Below are 18321 nucleotides of genomic sequence, written 5' to 3'. Positions count from 1 at the left end.
TATTGTTGTAAGTTTGGCCAGGGTCATCTAGTGGCTGAAAGGGTACAGTGTCTTGTTTAATGCTAAGCTATTGTTAATGTGTGCCTTTGAGTAATATATTTTGTTTTCATATGTAGGTCTATATGCCTTTAACTGTAGAGAGTGCAATGTAGGGTTAAGGGGTTAAGTGGTTAAGCTGTTCAACAGGAAGATATTGAGACCATGGTAGTAAATGAATAGGCTAGCTGGGATGCAAAAACCGACTATCTCGATCGCATCTTGCAGCAAGTTCACCAGGGGTTAAGGAAAAGGTTTAGCCCCTGGGAGGAGCTTGGGAACTAGGTCACTGGGACAAAGAAAAGTGAGTAGAGAAAAAGATGGCTGTCTGAGGAGTAGGGTATGAGTTGTGCCGGGGTCAAACCAGTCTCCCTATGAGCAGGTCCCCGTTGTCGGCGGGACTGCTGGGTGAACATAGGAGTACGTGGGGCCCTGAGGAGAGCTGAGACCCTAGGCAGCGGTCAGGGTTAGACCAGTCTGCTTTGAGAGAACGCAGCCAGTAGAAGAGACAGCAATAGAGTACAGAAGTATCAGTGCAGTGCAGGAGTGCACAGAAAGAGACGAGCAGGAGAAAGGAAGAGAGAGGAAGGGTTGGAAATCACTGTAACCTACATGAAGAACAAGTAAAGTTGTGTTTAAGAAACGAAACCCTGATTGTTGTTGTCTCCTTGCTTGAACTGACCCCAGAGAAGAGAGGGAACCGAAGTCTCCCCAGTGGCAAGTAAGTGGACCAACTCCAGATGTGCACTGGCCCTACAACCTGCCACAAGTGGGGCCAGGAGGCTGCACTAAGGCGGGCTTTGCACACTACGACATTGCAGGTGCGATGTCGGTGGGGTCAAATCGATAATGACGTACTTCCGGCATCGCATGCGACATCGTAGTGTGTAAAGGTTCGATGATACGATTAACGAGCGCAAAAGCGTCGTAATCGTATCATCGGTGCAGCGTCGGCGTAATCCATAATTACGCTGACGCGACGGTCTGATGTTGTTCCTCGCTACTGCGGCAGCACACATCGCTGTGTGTGAAGTCGCAGGAGCGAGGAACATCTCCTACCAGCATCTCCGCGGCTTCCGTAGGATATGCGGAAGGAAGGAGGTGGGCGGGATGTTTACATCCCGCTCATCTCAGCCCCTCTGCTCCTATTGGCCGCCTGCCGTGTGACATCGCTATGACGCCGCACGACCCGCCCCCTTAATAAGGAGGCGGGTCGCCGGCCAGAGCGACGTCCCAGGACAGGTGAGTCCATGTGAAGCTGCCGTAGCGATAATGTTCGCTACGGCAGCTATCACAAGGATATCGCAGCTGCGACGGAGGCGGGGACTATCGCGCTCGGCATCGCAGCATCGGCTTGCGATGTCGCAACGTGCAAAGCCGCCCTTAGACTCAACACAGACCACAATTACAGCGCCCACTGTTTACAACAGCACACACATCCAGCCAGGACCCCATCTTTCATGTAGTGTGCCGGGGTGCAGAAGACGCGGACCTCGCTCACGACTACCACCCTGTGCCGCACTACATTGGCGTCAGACTCTTGGCCTTTATCTCTTGTGTCTGAGGACATTTGGCTGCAGTTCACCATCTAAATCTCTTAACTGTGTTGAGTATTGACTTAAGGAGTCCCGGGATCAGTTTACAAAGATTAGTCAGTCATGTTGTTGCACAATGAGATTGCAGGCATTGCAATAATAATGTATTTCTTATTTCTCATCAATTTCTTTCTTCAGCTTTTCAATGTAAAGACTTGAACAACCTGAAACAAAACATATTCTCCTGCGTGTGACTTTACCATTGGTTGTAGGCATCTCCGCTATTGTTTGCTCTGCTCAATTGTCTACATTTTTGCAATATTAATATATATAATATATAGTAAACAACATTACATCATGAGTTATGTAAAACTCCAGCCTCTCTGCCCCCTCTTTAGAAAAAATTAGTAAGTGAAGAAGGACATGGTAGGTAGTAACTCATGACTACAAGATATGACTACACAGAGGGTTTGTTTTTAGTCTGTAACCAATGAAAACACATAGCTTGTATGAACGCACATGAAAAAATAAGGCAACTGCAAAAAAAAATTATTTGATTCCATGCAAAGCTCCTATGTAGACGTGTGTGTTTCCTTGGTTACAGACCACAGACCGTTAGTTCATAGTGTTCATAGATCTAGGATTGTAAAATATTGTACTTAAATTATGTTTAGATTGGTCGACCACATAAACAGCAAGCGGATCGGCAGGCAATGATTTAACCCCTTAAGGACGATGCCAGTTTTGTATTTAAAGGGAACAAATCATCAGGATTTTCATATATAAGCTAAAGCCAGTGCTATATTGGCGCTATCATGCTGATTCTATTCATACAGTGCTATACTGGCACTATCAGGCTGAGTCTATACATATCTGTAGTGGTCATCTTGGATGTTTAGGTTTTTATATCCAAGAAAGTAAAGTTTATAAAATCAGCAGCTTCTTGAGTGACAGCAGCTGAGGATCAGATAATACCTGGGGGGTATTCAGAATTATCCCCTCCCCTTGTTATCGACCTAGCAGGACCTGTGGTGAGGCCTTCCACACTGCTGTAGGTACCAAGAGGACCGGGTGACACCAGGAGAGACCTGGCGAGACATGTCAGATGAGGCAGAAATCAAAGGAGGATGAGTGTGCAGCAGGCGCACCGCTTGTGCAGCTGCTATCTTAGAAGAGGGGGACGGGGATGGGAATCGGGAGGAGATTTATCTCTCATCTGACATGTTTGATCATGCCAGGTGGGAGATAAATCATTTTTTACTGGCGCTTCCATTTTTTGCAACGTGATCACCCTTATACTGTAAATACCGGTGATCACGTGACCGGGTACCGGAAAAAACAGCCTGAATCATGATCTCCAGAGACTCAGCTACCCCCCGTAGCGCACAAGTGTGTGTGTGTTTTCCCAAGGACCGTGTGTCCGTGTGCTCCACACGTAGACATGTCCGTTTTTCTCTGTCAGCACAGGTGTCACACGGACCGCACACTTATGTGATCCGTGTGACATCAGTGTGACATGTACCGGAACAAAACCACATGTCTGTGAAATAAAATTAATTTCTATACTCACCTGTCTCCACCGCTGATGTCTCCAGCGCTGCTATCACTTGCTTCTGACCCCCGCTCATTATGCTTATTGCATATGTGTGGCGCCCCTGAGGCTCCAGTCGCCACAGAGGTACTGCACCTCATCCAGAGGTGTGGTATTCCATCCTGGGTAAGGAGGAGGTCACCACCGGTTCACACAAAGCACAACACTCCGACTCAGCAACACCTCATCAGACATGGCAAGGGCGTGATTATACCCGAAGCCAGGCCAGGGGTTGAAGTCTAGGGTGTGGAAACACAGTAGTGATGTGGGAACACGGTAGTGGAGTGTGGAGTGCAAGAATGTCGGAGAAGGAAAGAGGAGCAATGGAGGAGCGAAGACCAATGGCCTGTAGCTGGTACCGCTCAGTCTGGGCAAAGATAGAAGGGATCGTAGAGACCACGGGAAGTGCAACATCCTCCTGTGGCCTTGTTCAACATAAAATCTACGGGTGGAAGGACTTAGCCGCAACACGAGGACTGGTCCCTATGCTAGAGGAGAAGAACCTACGAACTCCTCTAGTAAAACCAGCGGCTGAGGTGACTGCAAGCACCAAAGCCACATCTAGACACAAATTCGCTGGAAGGTGACTTAACAGGGCCAAGGGAAAGAGCTTCATGCCACCCGAAAGGACCCACTGGCACTAGCTCAGGGTTCAGTGTGTGAAGGCGCAAGGCAGGAGGGAGAAGCAAGTGCAGGAAGACGGCCAGGGAAGGGTACACTTGCGAAAGATGCATCGGACTCGATCCCCGGACTACCCAGGATCGGCTGGAGCCCACCACAGTGAAACCCCAGCACTCCAAAGGCGGTCACTGGCATGTTGTGTAACCTTGGAACCTGCTACAGTGAGTAAAAACCTTGAGACTGCATCTCTGTGTCGCTCCGTTATTCACCTGCGCCTCCGGCCCTGCAACCCCCGCCATCATAGACTACTACTCCCACCTCCATCCGCCCTGGGGCCCAGCTGTGCCTGTGGAGAGCTATACCATCTCAGCTGCGTCACCATCTACCCCAGAGGTCCCCATCCTGCAGCGGTGGCACCTACCTTGCCGCATACCACAGGTGGAGTCACGAATAAACTATCATCATCCCCTTCAAATTTAAACGACATCGCCGGGGTCACGGTACCGGCCTCGCCACCATGACGTCCCAGAGCCAGAACGACGGCCAGATGGCCCAGCGTGGGCGTGTCATATGCACTGCACCTCGGACCGGAAGCAGCAGCAGGGTGGGACACAGAAGCACCATGGACAGGTAAGTAGAGAAATTCATGCTGTCCATGTGCTTTACAGATGTCGCACGGATAGCACACGGACATACGCAGCTACACCACGGACTGTGAAAGATTGTCACTCAATCAGCCTCTGTCGACCTTGTAGCCAGATCTGATGTCTGTTTAAATGGCAATGATCACATTTGGCCATATTGCTTTTTCCTCTTACTTTATAGTGTGTATGTTTGACAAACAACTAAAAGTGACCGAAACATTATACTTTTGACACACCTTGGTTTCTGGATTTCCACAATAAATAAGAACTTTTGCTTTATGCAATTCAGTTCCAGATTTTTTCCATATATTGTGTGTGGTTTGGGAACCTATCCGTGCACCCAAAAAACTTTCAGGAGTGCTGTCCCAAAAAACTTTCAGGAGTGCTGTATTTTTTGTTGAGAAATTTGTCAGGTGGCTTCAAGTCTGTTTAGACAGGCCGATAATCGGGAAACAAGCTTCCTAGAGTAAAAAGTTGACTAATTCTTTCCAATTAAAGGTGCTCTTACTGAGACCTAACGTCTTCAGTACCGGAGAGGGGATGTGGGGGTTAATGCCACGCTGTCGCCAAGAAGGAGGAAAAAATTGTTGATTTGATAATAAAAGTGTTATTTTCCATAGGTCTACGCATTTCAGAGTTCAAGACCCCTTCTTCAGGACCAATATGTTTTCATCTTTTTTGGTCCTGAAGAAGGCGTCTTGAGCCCTAAAACGTGTAGACCTATGGAAGTAAACATTTTTATCATCAAGTCAACAATTTTTTCCTCCTTCTTGGTGACAGCTCGGCATTAACCCCCACTTCTCCTCTCCACCACTGAAGATTCATCCACGTAGGGCTGCAGCAGCCACCATAGTCTTTTATGCTTTCCTGGTGGTGGTATCCCTTACAACCTTATAAGGTGAGTTATACTGTTAAACACCGCTCTTTTAATATCTGGTAAGACCCTATTTGCGCTCTTTGTCCTCAGCTTTTAATATTGAGTCCTATGAGTCCTATGTCTTGAGACCCCACAGGTAAAAGCACCCTATGGAGAACTCTGGATGATATCTGACAGGGATCACCTAAAAGAAGGACGCACCTGGCCGCTGAGTTCAACACTTGCCGATCATTCTTGGTCGACATGAGCCAAGCGGTTTTTATTATGATTGCAGAAAGTTGCAGGCATTTTTTCCTTCCTATGTCTCCTATTTATATTTTCCTTAATCCACATGAAGTACTCGCAATTATACTTACGTTTGTGTGACTTCAGCTCCTTAATTAAAAACTGAGCCTCCTCCTGGATTCTCTCCTCAATGCTTCTCTTGCCCATGCCAAAATTTCTCAGCGTCATCAGGGTAAAGCGACGAAGCTGTTTCCAGCGTTCTCCATTACTTAAGATAATCCCTGGTTTAAGACAAAAATAAATTTATTCCTGACTGTTTGCTGAAAAAGCTCAATATAAAACCTGAATAATAGTTTTTCCAGTTCTTAGATACCTTGTGTCATGATGAATTTCAGATAGCGGGGAACCGGGGCTCCTAAGCTGTCCCTCAAGCTAGTGAGCCCTTTGCTATTCCTAATCTCAGGGATACTTCTGATGGTAGAGATGCCTGAGTCTCCTTCCTGGCCCTGCTTCTGACCAGTCCTGATATGATTTCTCTTCCCCCTCCCCACAGGTAGGGACAGGACAGGAGTGTGTTGAAAACCACAGATAAAAACAGAAAAGGGTAAAAAGCAAACTTTTGTCACTCAGCACACGCACACAATGGAAAGACAATAGGAGATTAAGAAGGAATAACAAGAGCAGGAAGGAAGTACAAAACAACAGGGGTAAACTCAACAACCTCTCCAAGCAACTTTCACCAGAGAGTCTGGGACACCATACCTTGCTGACCTTGATAAAACGATTCCACCAGCATAAATAGGAGAGCAGATGTGATAGGTCTCCCCACAACATGTGATTGAAGGAGCAAGCAGACCAGCAGAGATTAAAGGCCCCAATCTCATGAGCAACGTGACACGCCCAGATCGTATTTATGATTTGCCGAGATTGCTCATAGGTCGTTTATTAGCGGCCACACGTAATGATCTCTAAATCGACGCATCAGCAATCAACGATATATTGTTTGACCAAGACGGTCGTTTTGATGTTGTTCGTCGTTGGCAGGGTGTCAAACGTAGCAATATGTCTGCTGCGTTCCAAAAGACGAACATTTTTTTTAAAATGAACGACGTGTCAACGATCAATGATTTTCAGCCTATTTGCGATCGTCGGGAGTAGGTGTCACACGCAACGACGTCGCTAACGATGCCGGATGTGCGTCACGGAATCCGTGACCACAACGACATATCGTCAGATAAATCGTAGCGTGTAACGCCGCCTTAACTCTTATTAGCCTGCCTATGAATCAGCACACAGCAGGTCAATGCCCGAGTCTGCCTTTGTTGATCCCAGACACCAGAGAAACCATGGGGGATGTGTCAGAATCTGCAATCTGAACAGAGTCTAATGCTGCTATGCCAGTTAGCGAAGTTTGTGCAAAACTCCGTGTGACACCTTGGTGCTGAAAATAGTCTGAGACACAATTTTACAAAACATGTGAAAATGTCTATAAATGAAGTTACTGCTGATTTCATGGGTCATAAGAATTGATACTTCTTTATCCAAGATTGAATAAATGGGTGGTCTCAGTAAAAAGAACACCTTACAGAAAAGGGCCTTGCTACTCCCAAGTCAATGATTTGGTTGGAATCTTTCAGACCATCTTCCATTCTGGTTCCTAATAGGAAGTCCCAAGTGGGAGACCGCCTCCTATGACAATGACACGCCTGAATTAGGCGCCAGTATAGGAGTTTTCTTTAAAAGCAATAAGAATTGGCTGATTGTTTTTGTAGCTAACATGAACTTCAATGCAAACACCTACATACAAAATATTAAAAAAGTGAGTACACCCCTCATAGTTTTGTAAATATTGTATTATATCTTTTGATTAGATAACACACATGCTATAACACTTTGATGCAATGTAAAGTAGTCAGTTTACAGCTTGCTTAACACTGTCAATTTGTTGTGCCCCCTAAATAACCCAACGCGCAGCAATTAATGTCAAAACCGCATGCAACAAGATCCTAAAGGCCCCGTTACACACTACATTTATCTGACGATATGTCGTCGGGGTCACGGTTTTCGTGACGCACTTCCGTCGTCGTTAGCGACGTCGTTGTGTGTGACACCTACAAGCAACTTCAAATGATCTTAAAAATAGCGAAAATCGTTGATCGTTGACACGTCGTTCAATTTTAAAATATTGCTCGTCGTTTGGAACGCAGCAGACATATTGCTGCGTTTGACACCCTGCCAACGACGAACAACATCGTTAGTGCATTCATCATCAGCGACACCGGCGTGTCGTTACGAGCAATGCTCCATGCCTCCTCTGCTTTGATTGGTGTCACGCCAGGGTGTATGCTATAGACAATTATATGCCTCTGTCGTTGCCGGAATGGTTGGGAGGAATGATGTGTGACGGTGTCCACACGACCGCCTTGGTCAAACAATATATCGCTGAACGATGTAGCGTCATTTGTGAGATGTGTACGTGTGACCACTACAAAACGACCTATGAGCGATGTTGGCAAATCGTAGCAACGATCTGGGCGTGTCACATCACTAACAAGATTGCTAGCGATATCATTGTGTGTAAAGCGGCCTTAAGTGAAATGACCAAATTGTGCCCAAAGTGTCAATATTCTGTGTGGCCACCATTATTTTCAGCCACAGCCTTAACTCTCTTTGGCAATAAGCTCACTAGAGCATCACAGGAGTCACTGGATCCTCTTTCCTTTTCCTCCTCCATGATGACATCATGGAGCTGGTGGATGTTAGAGACCTTGCACTCCACCTCCTTCTGTTTGATGAGGCCCCATAGATGCTCCATAGGGTTTAGTTCTGGAGATGCTTGGTCAGTCATGGACCTTTACCCTCAGTTTCTTTAGCAATGCTGAGTTCGTCTTGGAGGTGTGTTTGGGGTTGTTATCATGTTGGAATCCAGTCAGTTTTCAAAGGGAGGGGCTCATGCTCTGCTTCAGTGTGTCACAGTACATATTGGCATTCATGGTTCCCTCAATGAACGCTAGCTCCCCATAGTCAGGAGCACTCATGCAGCCCCTAATCATTCCCACCACTATGCCTGACTGTAGGTAGGACACACTTGTCTTTGTCCTCCTCCCCTGGTTGCCGCCACATACACTTGACACCATCCTAACCAAAAAAGTTTATCTTGGTCTCATCACACCACAAGACATGGTTCCAGTAATACATGTCCGTAGCCTGCTTATCTTCAGAAAACTGTTTGTGGGTTTTCTTGGCATCTTCTTTAGAAGACGCTTCCTTCTGGGATTTCAGGCATGCAGACCAATGTGATGCAGTGTGCGCTGTATGGTCTGAGGACTGACAGACGGACACTCCAATTACCATCGCTGTAATCTTGACAGCAATCCTGGGAGCACAAATATGTCTGTTTTGGAAAGAAAGTTCTGGATATGACGCTGAGCACGTGCACTCACCTTCTTTGGCGATCATGACGAGGCCTGTTCTGAGTAAAACCTTTCTTGTTAAACCACTGTATGGTCTTGGCCACCATGCTGCAGCTCAGTGTCAGGGTGCTGACAATCTTCTTATAGCCTCGGCCATCTTTATGTAGAGTAACACATTTTTTGCCTTTTCTTTGCCATGAGGAGCCATGTGTTGAACTTCCAGTCACCAGTATGGGAGAGTGTGTGAGGGATAACACCAAATGTAACACCCCTGCTCCCCATTCACACCTGAGACCTTGTAACACTAATGGGTCACATGACACCACAGAGGGAAAATAGCTAATTGGGCACAATTTGGCCATTTTCACTTAGGGGTGTACTCAGTTTTGTTGCCAGCGGTTTTGCATTAATGGCTGTTTGTTAAGTTATTTAGATGACACCAAATTTCCACTGTTATACAAGCTGCACACTGACACTGTACATTGTATCACAGGGTCAGATATTCAGTGTTGTCGCATGAAAAGATATAATAAAATATTTACAAAAAAAATGTTAGGGGTGTACTTACTTTTGTGATATATTGTACATATGTGATCACTTCTTCATTAGGTTTTCCGGAGGGATTCAAAGCCTCCTTGGTTTACTGACTAGGCGACTAGGGACCCCCTTTTCCAGATAGGTGGGGCAGAGGCCTAACTGAAAACTCTTGGCACCCAATGGTAAATCTGTAACACAGCTCCAACTATTAACTATCTTTTATGGTACCAATCAACTCATATGGAGACGAAACCTTTCAAGCCACACAAGCTTTACCTGACTATCACCTCTGTACTCCCTTAAATTACACCTCTAGGTGAAGTTCCTTAAAGAGGACCAACCACCAGGATTTTCCTATATAAACTAAAGCCAGTGCTATACTGGCGCTATCATGCTGATTCTATACATACCTTTACTTGTGAGATCGGATGTATAGTTTCTGAAATACAGGGATGTAAAGTTTGTGAAATCCACAGTTATTTGGTGATAGGTGCAATGGAATAGCTAATAGGTGGGTCGGGTTTGCTAGTTATTCCCGTCTCTGTCTGCCTGTCCTTCCTCCCCCTCATCTCTGTTATTACAGGGGGAGGAAGGAGGGAGGAAGAACAGGCAGGCAGATGGGGCGGGAATAACTACAAACCCGACCCACCTATTAGATATTCTGTTATACATATCACCAAATAACAGTGCATTTCACAAACTTTACTTGCCTATATTTCATAAACTACACATCCGATCTCACAAGTAAAGGTATGTATAGAATCAGCGTGATAGCCCCAGTATAGCACTGGCTTTAGTTTATATAGGAAAATCCTGGTGGTAGGTCCTCTTTAACATGGAACCTCTACTTATCAGACCTTTTAGTAAATACAATAAATGACTAAAGTGTGAATATGTCTTAGGGTACCTTGGCTGATAATGTGGGAAAAAATGATTCCTTGGAACGTCAGTTTCCATATATCATCCTGTTTAGGCAGGCTGTCAATAACCCAACAAAAGAGCAAACTGCTCGTTCGTCGGGTGAAATGATTTTTATTCTTGCTTAGAGATCATTGTTCTTGGCAGCACATCATTCTTTGTAAGCAGAATAAGTGCTGCCGAGAATGATGATATGGTATGTGGACAAAATCATCTTATTAACGGTCATTCTGTGCACATTGGAGTTAATTTAGGCTATTAAAAGAATTCCAATTGGCTTACATGTAGCTGATCGGTGGTCTTTTAACGACCACAGTTGACCAGTGTTTCCATAGGTTTCTAGCTTTACTAGTTGACCAGAGTTTACATATGAAAAGTTAAAAAAAAAACAAAGTTAGAAAAATTCACCATGAGCCTGGAAGAATCCGTCCACCGTCGGCAGCCGTCCTCTGTTGCTGAACTCATCTGCCTGGTCAATAAGGGCATCTTTAACCATCTGGTAGCCAGCAAGGATTACTACAGGTCGGGAGCCAAAGTAGAGCGTATATATTGATCCATACTTCTCCCTGAGCTGCAATTCGGTAGAAAACAGATTACTCCTTTCATATCAGATGATCAATAATACAACTCGAATTGCAATATAATAGTAATACAAGATATATCTATAATTATCAAGCAATGGAGTGTGTGTACTTAAAGAGTGAAGCCTGCTTTACACCTTACAATTTCACTTGTGATCTCGTACGCGATTGCGCACGCCCCCATCGTTTGTGCGGCTCGTGCAATTTGTTGCCCGTGTCGCACAAATGAGTAACCCTCCGTCACACGTACTTACCTTCCATACGACCTCGCTGTGGGCTGCGAACATCCACTTCCTGGAGTGGGAGGGACATTTGGCGTCACAGCGACGTCACACGGCAGCCGGCCAATAGAAGCAGAGGGGCGGAGATGAGCGGGACGTAAACATCCCGCCCACCTCCTTCCTTCTGCATTGCCGGCGGGAGCCGCGGGATGCAGGTAAGCTGTGTTCATCGTTCCTGGGGTGTCACACACAGCGATGTGTGCTACCTCGGGAACATTGAACAACCGACCGGACGTTCAATTTTTAGAAATTGAACGACGTGTATGCGATGAACGGTTTTTCGTATAATCGCAATCGCACGTAGGTTTCACACGCTACAACAACACAACGATGCCGGATGTGCGTCACTTACGACGTGACCCCGCCGACACATCGTTAGATAAATTGTAGCGTGTAAAGCCCTCTTTACTCCCATCTTAAAAAATACGTGTTGTCAGTGCAAATAAATGTAAACATTTTGTATTTTTGTACACATTATAATTTTCATCTGTTCTGTAGACTACTTTTACATTGATGGCCTATACTTAGGATAGGTCACCAATGTCTAATCGACCGGGGTCTGACACCCGGCACTCCCGCTGACGTTCTTGGCGGTTGTGGCAGCAGGTAGGGGGAAATGCTCAGTTTTGGAGTTGCTCAATCTTCCAACTACCCCCACTGAGGAAGTCAACGTTAGATGAAACGCGCGTCGGGCTGACGACAGACGAGTTTCATAGACCCTGCATTAGGTATTCATCACATCCTCTATTACTCCATATTTAAATTTTCATGCAGTATCCCCATTAGAAATTCTATCAAGCACTATTGCACTTTATTATTTATTATTACACATTGATTTTTACAATAGGGACACAATCACTACAATATGTATTGGTATTTATTTCCTCATTTAAATATGTAAATTCTTTTCCATATTTATTGACTAATTTTGGATGGAGTCTTTACATTTGCCTTCAGTGGTCCCTCTGTTATTTTATTACTTGGTTTTTGTCTTCTTTGGAGTAACCCTGTCTATATAAATATTTTGTGTTCCCATTTATTACCATGATTGTTTCCATAAAGCATTTTTTTAACAAATGAAGTTTTTCAATAAAACATATTTTTTATGATTTTTTTCTTTGGTGGTCTTGACTTTTATGAACAGTTTCACGCCTTATATTTGTTCATAGGGGCTTTTTGATATCACATCTTCTGATAGAAGCCTCCTATTGATTTGAATGGGAGGCGGATGTGCAGTACTTGATCACAGACGCTATCAGAAGATGAGGTAGCTCTCAAATTGAGCATTTCCGGCAGCCTGACACCGCGGTGCCGTCACTGAAATAAGCTGATCGGCGAGGGTGCCGGTAGTCAGACCCCACCAGATCAAACATTGAAGGCCTATTCTAAGGTAGTGGGCAATCTCTTTAGGGCTACGTTCCCACGATGAGTATTTGGCGTGTTTTCGGTGTTGCAGATTTTCTGCACCTATTCTCTAAATGAGGTAACCTTTGTTTGTTTTTTAACACTTTTTTTGTGCTTTTTTACACAGGTTTTTATCATGTTTATGACATTGCGTTTTTTGTTTCTCTTTGGTTCATCATATCTTATATAAAATTGCTTTGTTTCTAATTCTTCCTGGCATTTGGCTTTGACAAAACCTCATGTGGGCATATCATGCATTTTTTATTACCCGCAGATTTTTTGGATCCAACATAATTCCATGGGGAAAATCTGCAGATAAAACTGAGCATTTCGGCTAGAGAATTTGACATGTTGCGGATTTCAAATACGCACCGCAGGTTACAATGAGTTAAAAAGAAGCGTAGTGGTGAGGATATTTCTATAAAGCTGAACTCACACGAGCGTATAACTCGCATGAGTATCGGAACGCATCACCTGGCGTGGCTGGCTTCTTTGCTGACAGGAGCGGGTCAGCTGCATGTATTTCTATGCAGCTGACATGCTACTGTTCGGAGAGTGTGCGGCCGCACCGAGTGATGTGTTCCGCTACTCATGCGAGTTATACGCTCATGTGAGGGCATCCTAAGTCATTTCTACTGTTTTGGAAATTTAAGACACTGCTTTTGTTGTGCAGTGTGAAAAACTCAACAAAAACTAATCGTGGGAACTTAGCCTAACACTTTTTTTTTTCGATTTAGCTTGTTTTCTTGGCGACCGACCACTGCTGCTGAACAGTAGACATGCACAGTGATTACATGTACTTTTCAAATTGAGCTTAGAAACACCGATCTGAAGCCGGTCAGGATTGCTGGAGCGCTCTTCGTTCTGGCCAGTTTCAGCTCAGTGCTTAGAACATAGTGGTGGTCGGTCTCCAAGGCAATGTGAAAGAAACATAAGAACATAGCGGTGGTCGGTCTTTAAATCAATGTGATATAAAGAAAAGAAGATTGCAGTGGTTGGTCTCCAAGACAATGGGGTATAAACAAAAAAACATAGCGGTGATCGGTCTCCAAGGCAATGGGGTATAAATAAAAGAACATAGCTGTGGTTGGTCTCCAAAGCAATGGGGTATAAACAAAAGAACATAGCGGTGGTCAGTCTCCAAGGCAATGGGGTATAAACAAAAGAACATAGCGGTTGTCGGTCACCAAAGCTATAGGGTATAAACAAAACAACATAGCGGTGGTCAATCTCCAAGGCAATGTGATATAAACAAAAGAACATATCATTGGATGGTCTTCAAAGCAATGGGGTATAAACAAAAGAACATAGCTGTGGTCGGTCTCCAAGGCAATGGGGTATAAACAAAAGAACATAATGGCCCAACATAATTGTCTGTAGTGATAAGGAAAATAATTAATAAGGCTATTCTATGATTTGCCAATATGTTACATAAAAGGTTTATAAAATCTTGATAACTTTCGGTAACAATCCAGTTAAGTCTACAGATATCCTTGGTATGTGCTGCAAAAAAGATGTTTTCCAGATAAGATGTATTTACAGGATTAGAGGTCTTCTTGACGTGTTTGTTTTCGAAGGAAACGGGTCCTTGAAAACTAATGGCTGTTTATGCATTCTTTAAATATTGCTTTATTAGTTTGATATGAGCATGAAGAGAAGAAGAATGACTATGTGCTGGAATTTTGAACTAAGTAATTCATCTTTAAGGAGCCAGTTTTTTTCTCACTATGCTATTGAGTCTGGCTTATTTATTTTTCTTACTTATATAACACCATAATTTCCACAGCCCTTTACAGACATCACTGTCCCCATTGAGGCTCATAATCTAACTATCCCTATCACTATGTCTTTAGAGTGTGGGAGGAAACCGGAGAACCCGGAGGAAACTCATGCAAACACGGGGAGAACATACAAACTCCTTGTAGGTGTTGTCCTTGGTGGGTTATAAAATCAGGACAAGAAGACTGAAAGGCTGAAAGGCCACTGAGCCAATCACTTGTGAAGACGTGTTCACAGATTTCTATATCAGACGTCCCGTTATAAAGAGAACGTCTCACGCTACAGGACCATGGAATTTGTTTGGGTACTAACGCTCATGTTCCCTATGGTGGTCCTTCTCAGAATTTGATTACTTGCTGCCAGGTTCCAAACCGATTATGGCTAAGAAAGATTTCATGATCAGCTTATCTTTGGGGGTCCAATCTAATCTGTTTGAAAGCCCTTTAGAAAAGAGCAATACAAAAAAATGTGATTGACAGATCGCACTTTGGTTTGCTGCATGACATTTTCAAAATTTTAGACTCCAAAGTCACACCTCCAAGGAATGCCCTAAACCTGGTCATGAGCACTTCCACACAACTACTTTTGGACTTGACTTGGCAAGTCCACACTTCTTTTATGACAGTGTGAACGTCCTTGGCTGGTACTCCAGTGCAGGCACCCTTGGCGCCTCTTGTGATTACAAGAGAAAATGAAAAAGGGGGCGCAATGAGAAGCACCAATGGGATTAGTATATTAAAAAATCTTTCCTTTCTACTCACCTTAAAGGGTTGTGCACCCCTGCACAACCCCAGTAATAGGTTGGATTTTGCTTGTGGGAGTACTCCTATTACCGCACGTTAACACAGCATCTGTAGTGCGCTTAGTCAGGACATCATGTGATCAGACACAGTATTTCGTCACCTCAGGTCCTATGGTCTCGTAGCGTTGCGTCCGGTATTCAACAGGTATGATTCTAATTACCTTCACGGTCTCCTTTTCTTAAGCAGCTCATGTCAGGCTTCTGACATGGGAATACATATGCAAAGAAACAAAGACCGGAGTCTTTGTTTCTTGTGATTACAAGGCCCTCATGATATCATGATATTGCAGAGCTCAAGTAATCACAACTGGTTCTTGGGATGCTGGTATTTGATTGCCGACCAAGGAAGTCCACACTCTCCTGATTTGGCTGGGAAGGAGTACTGATGTGGATGCTGGACGAGTCTCCCATCTCATATATAGAAGATACATTTATGAAATAATTTTATGCTCTAAATTCTCCTACTATGACTCGCACTTAGAGATTATGCACAAAGCTCCTTTTTGTGTTGAATCCCTAGGACAGCTACAGAAGCGCATGATAATACTTTTATATTTATGAGTCACATCAAGAGGAAGAGGGGAGGAGAGAAGATCCAGCACCGATGTAATAAAAAAATTCTTATTCAAAATTCATAAAAAAGGTAATTCCAACCAAGTGCAGAATATATTTACGCTTGACGCGTTTCAGAGAAAGTAGACATGTTGCTTATGAATAAGGAGTCTACTTTCTCCGAAACACGTCAAGTGTAAATATATTCTGCACTTGGTTGGAATTACCTTTTTTATGAATTTTGAATAAAGATTTTTTTTATTACGACGGCGCTGGATCTTCTCTCCTCCCCTCCTCCTCTTGATGTGACTGATTATTCAGCTGTGGAAGCCAAATCACTTGTTCCGTGCGCCGGACCAGAAGTTGGAGATACCTGCTTTGGAGTGGTGAGCTGAACTAAATTCCTTATTTGTGTTCTTTATATTTATGCACATAACAACTCAAACACTGAGACAGGGAGGAATAAAAGCCTACACTGCAGCCGCACCCACACCCAACTGATTGCTGTAGTACTAGAATATCCCTAGCCAAACATCTAAAAACCACAGTCGTGACCTGGCATCCCGAAAGGACATCAAACTTTTTCTCATTCCTCCTTAGGAACCAAAGGGGAGATCGCTACATACAACTAACCAAGTAAAGGAAAATGTGCAGAGATAGATGAAAACCCAAAGTGAGTGAACTTAAAGCATGTATGCAAATAGAAAAAGGGAAATAATAAATGCCATAAAGGGTATCCTCCTACCAAGCTAACAGAAGATAGGTGTAGGATAGGCAAATTAGAAAACACAGAGCAAAATCAACACTGACCTCTCCCTAAATCCCTTAGGGCTATTTCACATCTCCGGTATTTTGCCGGAAGCCGGATCCGGCACACATGCAGTACAGTTACATTCATTTACAGTGGAAGTGCGACACCATGCGGACACATGCGGTTGTGCATGAAGCACTTCCACTTTAAATGAATGTAACTGTACTGCATGTGTGCCGGATCCAACTTCCGGCAAAATACCGGAGATGTGAAACCGGTCTTAGCTGCAGGGCTGGATCTCCTTAGCAGTAATTCACATAGAAATATTGCTAGCAAAGGAGGCTGAGGAAAAGAGAATACAAATAGCCCCACCCGGGATGTGATAGGACCCAGACAAAATAGGACAGTAAGAAACACCTAACTAGCAACTAAGCAGGGGAAACACGACAAAGATAAATGAACCATCAGGATTTGGAGAGGGACCAACCAGGCTGTGTCTCAGCAGAGAGGGAAACTGACCACGCATCAAGAGGCCACCAGATCAAGCACTGAGACATGACATTTATATTTTCCTTATTTTATACATGGAGATGGAAGAAAAGCATCTATCCGCGCTGCCAGAAGAAGATCACTGAAGATCAACGGGGATTAAGACATAAAAATTCTATGCGTTTCAGAGCTGTAAAACCCCTTCTTCAGGAACGAAAGTCAATAATGTATATTACCCTACATATATATATATATATACGACTTATTTCATACATAGCATATAAAGTTTTTTTAATTGAAACTCCTAAAAATAGTGTCCTCAGATTTGATACGGAGGCACCAGGGAGGTCATTACATTTGTTGACCTTCATAGTTGGTTCACTGGCAGTCAACATGAGCATAAAAGTCATATTTGTGTAAGGCTTACAGGTCTATAGCAAAGTCATGGCCGGCCAAACCATGGTTTCTACAACTCGTTACATATTCAGACAATGCATAAAAGTGAATTACAGACCTGATTCAAAGATTTTACCAACTCTCCATGTTTAATATGTAAGATACTTCCGATAATTGGGAGAGGCATCGGTCCAGGTGGTAAATTCCGCTGCCGATACATTTTATCCCATGTTGAGTAGATAAACATGCAGGACACCAGAAGGGCCAGGATCAGGGTTGCTAACACGGTGATGTCCATGTTCCAAGTTGGCGGCACCAGCGATTGTATGATTACCTGTGTTTCCTGATGAATATATATCAAAGGTTTCTGGACTTGTGCCACTGGCTGATTGTACTGTATCATAGTTCAGTTAGCAACTTGCGAGAGGACTTGCCAGCGACATACTTAAAGTTCATGGAACAATCATTGAATCTTCTTAGGATAAATATTCAAGTTCACTTGAGAATTTAGTTATTGTATCAATATGTTTTTTTTGTCTTTGCATAAAAGAATTAGGGAACACGAACTGTTTGGTAATGGATCAGATGTCTACATTTGGATCGGTGCCTGCTCAAAAGTAGGTCTATGTACACTTTGTTTTACACAGTCTTAAAGGGCCAGTACAGGCTTGAAAAATTCCCTTATCATTGAGATGCAAAATTCAGTACACAGAGTTGCAGTAGTGTCATACTTAGAGTTTAGTGTGACATATATTGTAGTCTACTAGGTTAACCCCTTCAGCCCCGGGGCACTTTCCGTTTTTGCGTTTTTGTTTTTTGCTCCCCTTCTTCTGAGAGCCGTAACTTTTTTATTTTTCCGTCAATCTTGCCATATGAGGGCTTGTTTTTT

The 18321-nt window shown here is 43.9% G+C and overlaps 1 protein-coding gene across 1 annotated transcript in view; it reads right to left on the bottom strand.

Annotated features, from left to right (window-relative positions):
• LOC142251096 (cytochrome P450 2G1-like) overlaps positions 1-17730 on the bottom strand; it is a 50544-nt gene extending 32814 nt beyond the window's left edge. The window contains exons 1-3 of the mRNA XM_075323609.1: positions 17551-17730; positions 10806-10968; positions 5661-5810 (exon numbers count right to left, since the gene is read on the bottom strand). Coding sequence (XP_075179724.1) covers positions 5661-5810; positions 10806-10968; positions 17551-17730 — 493 coding nt within the window. The remainder of the gene's footprint in view (positions 1-5660; positions 5811-10805; positions 10969-17550) is intronic.
• Positions 17731-18321: the final 591 nt, after the last annotated feature.

The sequence above is a fragment of the Anomaloglossus baeobatrachus genome, chromosome 9 (assembly GCF_048569485.1).
Source record: "Anomaloglossus baeobatrachus isolate aAnoBae1 chromosome 9, aAnoBae1.hap1, whole genome shotgun sequence".
Taxonomy (NCBI): Eukaryota; Metazoa; Chordata; class Amphibia; order Anura; family Aromobatidae; genus Anomaloglossus; species Anomaloglossus baeobatrachus.
The sequence above is the reverse complement of the archived record's forward strand: the minus strand, read 5'-3'. Positions and strand labels throughout refer to the sequence as shown.